This window comes from Hyperolius riggenbachi, chromosome 7 (genome assembly GCF_040937935.1).
Source record: "Hyperolius riggenbachi isolate aHypRig1 chromosome 7, aHypRig1.pri, whole genome shotgun sequence".
In the NCBI taxonomy this organism is placed as follows: domain Eukaryota; kingdom Metazoa; phylum Chordata; class Amphibia; order Anura; family Hyperoliidae; genus Hyperolius; species Hyperolius riggenbachi.
This window is the reverse complement of record NC_090652.1, coordinates 128,681,087-128,689,285: the sequence shown is the minus strand read 5'-3', so window position 1 is coordinate 128,689,285 and position 8,199 is coordinate 128,681,087. Positions and strand designations below refer to the sequence as shown.

Below are 8,199 nucleotides of genomic sequence, written 5' to 3'. Positions count from 1 at the left end.
GATTAAATCAGACATGTCCGTTCAGGATTCGATTCAATTCGATTTGCCATTGTTTTGCAATGGCAAATCGAATTGAATCACATCCAGATCGGACATGTAGAATTTAATCGGATCGTAAATAGAATTGTAATAGAATCGCACAAAGAATCGTATCGTGTAGATTGGGCTTAAGATTCTAAGCCACACTGATTGATGATAACGTGAATTGTTCAATATTCTCTGTAAAGAACTGCAAAAAGAAATGCGACCATGTACATATTTAGATAACTAACATTTCTGCAAGAAGCTAGAAAGGGTTCCCTCTGTATTACTTTTGGCACCTGTTACCTTTAACAGGAAATACCACTTTCACTATAAACTTGACATACTTAGATGGGTGGTGCACAATTTTTTCCGTAACGTAAGGTACCCATACACATAGATTATATTGCAAACAGATACAGCGCTCACCACCCTAAACAGTCACCCGGTTTGCAGCTGGCTGCCAATAAGTGAAACCAAAGTTCCCCTCAAAACAGTAATGTCCAATCACAGCAGCGCGTCCGGAGTTGTCCCCCAGTATATTGCCCCCCCACGTTTCCCTTCTCACCAAAGGTATGCTTTAGATCAGGCACATCAGTAATCTCCAGCAGTTAAAATATAAGAACAGCCACCTCATGGCATAAAATCTTCTTTAATAAAGGTAAAAACCCACAAACATATTTGCGTACCAGATAAAAGAATATATAAAGCACATGTCACAGATCCATAGACCGCCCTCCAGGCTTCCCCGCCGTGGCGCTGGCTGTGTCCGTCCGTGGTGTTTGCTAAGCGTGCGTATCCAGATGCTCCGCCCTACGCGTTTCGTCACTCAAAGGGGCGTGACTCATCAGGGCCCCTTTGAGTGACGAAACGCGTAGGGCGGAGCATCTGGATACACACGCTTAGCACACAACACCACGGACGGACACAGCCAGCGCCACGGCGGGGAAGAGGGCGGTCTATGGATCTGTGAGATGTGCTTTATATAGTCTTTTATCCGGTACGCAAATATGTTTGTGGGTTTTTACCTTTATTAAAGAAGATTTTATGCCATGAGAGGCAGCTGTTCTTATATTTTATAGACATAACTGCTGGAGATTACTGATGTGCCTGATCTAAAGCATACCTTTGGTGAGCAGGGAAATGGGGGGGGGGGGGAGGGAGTGTGACCCCCAAACCTGCATGTGGTGATAGAACTTCCTTTGCACAGTGTGTGTGACGACACAGGGTGTACTAGTGCTAAAGGATTACAGGCTATGTATCTATCTCCCTTCAACCTAGGTTTGTGAACAGGCAATATACTGGAAGACAACTCCGGATGCGCTGCTGTGATTGGACATTACATACACATAGATTTGCAGCAGATTCAACCATCAGATTCCTGTCAGGTGGAATCTGACATGAATGTATTTGATGCGTGCAACACAGGAGGAACAGATTTTCAATCGATTTCAGAATTAAATATATTTAAAATTGATTGCGCTTCCTGCTGCATCGATTTTTAGCCAATTCAATCAGACCGATCGAAATGGCCATGTTTCAATGGCAGAAATTGCCCCCTTAGTTTAGAGTGGAAGGGGTGAGTAGGTAGCCGATATGACCATGCTATGGTAGGATTTCGACAGTTTTCAGCTTACTTGATCAGGAAAAACAAAGGTCACACTTGTCCATGTGGAAAACCATTAGTTTTCTGCTATGGCCCTTTTTTCCTGCATTTGCGGTTTTCTGTGTGTGTTTTTAATGAGTGTGTTTTTTCATAAATTTTCCTATTTAACAAATAAAAATCATTTTCAAATTAGTTTTTACCTTATTTGGCATGTGTTCTGCATACAGTATGCAGAAAGAATTAAGTTGAACGTTTTAAAAACGCGTGTTTTTTTTGTGCGGCCCATAGACTATCATTATGTGCGTTTTTCATGCGTTTACTGAAACGCATACGATTCAAATAAGTGTGACCCTAGTCTTACAAAGTAAACAGCAACTGTATTTTTAGTAAACACTTCCTTTAAGATATAGTGGTGGATAATATACTTGGATCTACTACAGAGTTCCTTTAACAGATTGGAAGTCCACATGCAAATACTCAAAAAGTAAAATTCATCTTTAATAATACAAAAGATACAATGCTATCATCACAGGACCAAGCCTGTTGTACACCACTCCCAACAACCATTATATACGTCAGAAGTATATCATACATATATACATTTACCCTAACAGTCTATGCAGGTAGAAATCATTGCTTCCTAAATATTGAAATCACAATTTCAGCTTTCCATAATTATCGGCAGAACGGTTTGATCCCACGATTCATCCCATCGTACTTGTTTAGATTCATGAAGATTTTGCCGGAATTGCTTCAATTTACCAGAGTCACTTGGAAAATCAGAGAATAATGTCTGTAAAGGAAAAAGAGCGTGTTTCTTAATGTGAAGTTAAAGTATACATCTGAGGACATTAAAAATAAAACAATCGATTTACCTCAGTCTTCCTTCAGCCCCTGCCAGCCGTCCTGTGCTCATGCCACAGCTCTGCTCCGTGCTGGTTGTCCGGGGTCCTCTCTGGCGCAAGATGCTGACTGCGCCTGCGTGAGCGGCTCTTAAGAGTCGCGCTGATGTCATCCGGACTGTACTGCGAAGGCGCAGTAGTTCTGCGCCTGCACAGAACAGCCCAAATGACGTCAGTGCGACTCAATGAGCCGCACAGTGGAACGCTAGAAGATGTCGAAAGATGTCAGCCTCTGCACCGGAGGAGACCGGGAGCCAACGGAGCTGCGGCGAGGGCACAGGTCAGTTGGTAGGGGCTGGAGGAAGCCTGAGGTAAGTGGATTTTTTTTTTCCCCCCCCGGACCTTACCTTTAACCTATTGGGGACCACCTGCCTAACCCCCCTTAAGGACCAGGCAAATTTTCGTGCAGGGAGGAGGGTGCATTTGGGGGGTCAGGCAGCCAGATCCCCAGTGTGGCATGCTGGGCCAGATGTCCCTCCTTTAACCAGAAGCTTTTGCTCACCCTCCCAGGCTCCAGCGATGAGCCGCAGTAGCTCCCTCCGCTCTCACCGGCATCCCTGCTCGTTCTGCCGCTCAGTTTCGGGTTGCAGCTCGATGACGTCATCAAGCCGGGACCCGGCCCTGACATCAGAAAAATAATGCGTAAAACTTGTGGCAAGACATTTTAACATACCCGGGTTTCCATAAAGTTCCAGGTCGCTGCAGAGCCACATGATACATAGGTTTGCCCTGGCACCTAGGGTGCGGTGAAAACGTCACTTCCGTCATATGGCGCTGCGTCGGTATAAAAGACCCCATAGACTCATTGCCCTGCAGTGGGGTGCAGTAAAAATGCCGCATCGCCCCAGTGTGAAAGGGCCCTAATGCAATTTCTATTACATGTGCACCCCTGCAATAAAATTGAATTGGTAATATACCCCAGATGTTCACATGTGAGCAGCTTTACCATTTTTCCCAACTACTTAACCCTTAATAACATCCCTCTTCCGCCCCTCTATTTCTTAATGTCCCCCGGGGGTGCTATGTAAATGTGTGTACACATGTGGTACTCAGAGGTTCCAAGCTGTGGGCACCATCAGCCTAGGCACTATTTGGATGAGAGGCAGGGTCACTCTTTGCTGCTCAGTTGCACTCAAACATTTGGAGCATATACATCACATTTGAGGTTTTTTTTTTTTTTTTTTTTGAGATTTACCTATAAACATCCTGTGTACATCCTATAGATATCTTAACTGTCAACCAGGACATTATCTGCATGCAGTTTCCACTATCTGTGTGGGTTTCCTCTGGGTGGTTTGATTTCCTTCCACAACCCAAAAATATGCTAGTAGTCTAACTGGATTCCCTCAACATTGGTGCTAGAAAGTTTTCAGAATATCCAAAGGGGACCAGTGGAAGCAGATTTGTCAATGCACTTTTTGTGTAACACACCCCATCACCACCCACGCAAAACGTTGTTTACGCCATACCTTTAGTTGTTCAGCAAGCTCTTTTGAATCTTCAAAAATCAGTCCATTTTCTCCATCTTTTACTAATTCAGACAAACTAGAGGCAAGAATCAAATGGGTAATGTTGCATAAGTAATTTAGTAGCAAGGGAAAAACATCAGTACAGCACATATACATTTACATAATAAGGTAGATTTATAACAATACTATTTTTATAAAGAATTCCATTCATCAATATCCTGATGATGAAATGCTTAGTAGATTGAAGGCCAACTCTACAAACACAATCATTTCCATGACCTTCTCCATTTGCTGCACTGAGACACAAACATGATGTCCGCTTCACACTTCCAATATACAAAGAAAAGAGCTCCAACGTAAACAATAAAAGCTAAAATGAAGGCCATAAATGTGAACCTGAAGAAGAGCGAAGACTGGATACTATAGAGCCTTTCTGTCCCTCCGTGCTGGCCTTCTTTTCTGCATCGTCTCCCGTTACTTCAACCCGTAAGGTCGCCTTCAGAAGTACTCGCATTCCAGAGTACTTCCGAAGAGGAGTCCATCCCTTCTGCACATGCACAAGCTTAAACTCACGTGTGCGCAGTATGGATGCACTCGTCATTGGAAGTATTTGAGAGCTAGTATTTCCGAAAGCTTCCCAAAGTGCCATTCAACCTAGCAGGTTGAGGTTTCACAGTGCAGAAAAGAAAGCCAGCACGGCGGAACGGGAAGGCTCTACAATATCCTGAGCCTTCCCTCTTTAGGGAACCTAAATTTCCTAATTTTTGGTTTGCTTTAACAAAACCATGCACACTACTCTGATACTAGTGGTATAGTGGTATAACAGTAGTACAAAATGACATCCTACAGAATATTCTGGCGTAAAAGACCACTTTTTAACCCTTGAAAATCATCTGAAAAGTCAAGGGTCGTCTTATACGCCGGGTGTCATTGATGACTTTCAGATCTTGCTGCTGAGGACTGCAGTGAAGCAGTGCAGGTGCACATGTGTGAGACCTGAGAGGCAGAGAAGGAAGTAAATAGGATACAAGGGTGGGCCAGAAGGGTGAAAGAGGCGTGTTTTATGGGCACAGCGCAATCTATTCTTCCATACCACAGGTAGACAAGGAGAGCTGAACAATTCACTTAGGGAGAGTTGACCAATCCAACCAGTCATTCGCCTATATACTGGGTACCACATACAGTACAGCACCAGTATCTGTTCATACATAGCACCAGTATATGATTTTTTATTTAGTGTGTTGGAAGGGGGGGGGCAGGTAGTCTTGTATGGTGAGTAAATCCCAAACTCTGACTTTTAACTGGTAAAGTAGGGGGGTCGTCTCATACGCCAGAATGTATGGTAATTAGGGAGCAGCCTCACGGGGACATTAGTCCACCATTTGCTATACACTTGATGTAACTGGTTCATTTTGAGTGTAATTTTAATTGTTACAATTAAACCATTGGTTTTACACTATTGGAGCCTCTGAGTTCGAGTAACGCCCGACTGGAGGAAGTTTTGATGCTTATGTAGCGCTGAGGTTCGATCTCCCCTTTGCTTTAATTCCTGCCTCTGGATACTACTAGGGAGGATGTCAGGGTAAGTGCAGGCACATTGGAGGGAGGGTCCTGGCACTGGCAAGTTGGTGTGTATTGAGGTGATGGCGTGGCTACCCACTGGGGGAGGGGAATGGTCTCCATTGTTCAGATATACACTATTGTGTCCCTTTTCTCTTTGCATATAACGTGTCTGTCAAAACTACAAGCGGAGACAGTGAACAGTAAGGTGCCTTGGAGTGACAGCTTGGGAGTAGTGGACTAGATTCACTGAGGCTACATTAAAGCGGATCCGAGATGAAAAAACTAACTATAAAAAGTAACTTGTCTATATATCTAATGTACGGTTTAGATGGTTTAAACAGCAAATATGTCTGCATACTGCTTTAATAGAATATGATCATTTCTTCCTGTGATACAATGACAGCAGCCATGTTGTTTGTAAACATTACACAGAGGCAGGCTTATCTGCACCATCAGCACTCAGACTGAAAAAAAAAAACCTAATTCCCCCCCCCCCCCCCCCCCTCCTCTGCCTCTGAAATCTCTGGCTAGTAATACCTCCCCCTCTTCCTGCCCAGACTGAGCTCCCATGAGCCCTTGGTACTGCCAAGGCTCTCTGAAAACTGTGGGTGGGGCTTATTTAGTTTATAAGGAATTAGAGTATTAAAACAAAAACAAAAAAGTATTTAGCTTGAGGAATGCCCTATAAACTATAGGAAGGGAACACTATTATGCTATGAGTAAAAGTTCATTTCGGATTCACTTTAAAGGGAAGGTTCAGGGACTAGCTAAAAAAAATAAAAATCCATTTCCACTTACCTGGGGCTTCCTCCAGCCCGTGGCAGGCAGGAGGTGCCCTCGGCGCCGCTCCGCAGGCTCCCGGTGGTCTCCGGTGGCCGACCCGACCTGGCCAGGCCGGCGGCCAGGTCGGGCCTCTTCTGCGCTCCATGGTGCGTTCCACGCCGGCGCGCTGACGTCATCGGACGTCCTCCGGGTTGTACTGCGCAGGCTCAGAACTACTGAGCCTGCGCAGTACAGCCCGGAGGACGTCCGATGACGTCAGCGCGCCGGCGTGGAACGCACCACGGAGCGCAGAAGAGGCCCGACCTGGCCGCCGGCCTGGCCAGGTCGGGTCGGCCACCGGGAGCCTGCGGAGCGGCGCCGAGGGCACCTCCTGCCTGCCACGGGCTGGAGGAAGCCCCAGGTAAGTGAAAATGGATTTTTTTTTTTTTTAGCTAGTCCCTGAACCTTCCCTTTAAGTGAGAGTATTAACCCCTTGGGAACTTCAGTTTGAGGGCACGGTTAGTGTTTCTGAATAATCTTGATTGCATAATCTTCTCAATTGTGCAGAGATTGCGCACTCATTACTATTTTGTTGTTACAAAATGACATGGGCCTCAATTCACTAAGCTTTTCTCCTGTCTTTAATAACTCTTCTAGAGTTGTTACCATGGTGATAAGGCATGTAGTATTCAGGAAACATTTTACCTCAGGCAAACCTAAAGTTAACTCTTCTGTCTTTAAGTTAACTCTTCAATCCTTAAAATAACTCCAGAGTTAAAGACAGGCTGTTTATTAACTGCATGTGAAAATAACTACAGAGGAGGTAAATTAACTACAGAGGAGGTAAAATAACTACAGAGGAGGAAACTTAACTGCAGAGGAGGTAACTTAAGGAATGAAAAGATAAGATAACTCTCTCTTATGTGGAGGTAAGTTTTCTCTTGCCTTATCTCCAGCATGATCTTAGTGAATTGAGACCATGGTCTCTTAAGCCTCTCTCTAAACTCTTTAATCGCATTTCATTTATCTTTGATTTCTGGGAGATTCTATCACTTACCTGCAAGAAATCAATGCTGCAAATAATGGCCGAATGATTTTAGTCTGTAATTACTCGATCGTGCTGGAAAGAAGATATTGCCAATTTGCCAGTGGGTTGGAAGGTCAGTGCTAGTGGAGTTTGATTGAATGACGACCAACGTGCAGCGTTGGCAGTAGTGCTTACACTCACCTATCCTTGTGAGTTGTCCATACTGTCTCTTTTCTGCCGGGGAGCCTGTATCACATGACAAGTACTAGAGGTTTCTAGTGGTCGCACAGTGCCTCTAGTTTTCAGCCTCTATTGTACCACATGACACAGGCAGAGAAGACACAAGGAGGAATGATGGAGAGAAGATACCAGCGGATAGGTGAACGCAATGTGCAAGGCCCATAGATGACTCAGTAGGGATGGTGTAACTACACAGATATTCAATAGATTTTATGCTGAAATGAACTTAAGCCCCATCTACACGATACAAATCCACATGTGATCGATTGGATTTGATTGGATCAATTAAATCCGACATGTCCGATCAGGACAATTTTGCATTGATAACCAAAATCGATCACACTATCGATAGAGTCCCGATCAGACATGTCGGATTTAATCGATCCGATCGAATTTGATCAATCGCACGTGGAATTGTATCGTGTAGAGTAGATGGGGCTTTAAAACTATGCTGAAATCTATTGAGAATCTATGCCTAGTGTGTGGAAGGATTTGATACCTCTCAGATCAGATTTGATCTGAGGAATCTATCAGATGGTGGAATCTGGTGGCCATCTATCAGTGTATGGCCACCTTTAGTTCAAAGACAAATTCAGCAGGAGAAATCAT

At 44.4% G+C, this 8,199-nt stretch overlaps 1 protein-coding gene across 1 annotated transcript in view; it reads right to left on the bottom strand.

The window, feature by feature from the left end:
- Nucleotides 1–2,101: 2,101 nt before the first annotated feature.
- The window catches only part of ALG1 (ALG1 chitobiosyldiphosphodolichol beta-mannosyltransferase), a 38,009-nt gene continuing 31,911 nt past the window's right edge, over nt 2,102–8,199 (bottom strand). Inside the window, exons 12-13 of the mRNA XM_068246829.1 lie at nt 3,999–4,074; nt 2,102–2,420 (exon numbers count right to left, since the gene is read on the bottom strand). Of these exons, the coding sequence (XP_068102930.1) occupies nt 2,289–2,420; nt 3,999–4,074 (208 nt within the window). The 3' untranslated portion in view covers nt 2,102–2,288. The remainder of the gene's footprint in view (nt 2,421–3,998; nt 4,075–8,199) is intronic.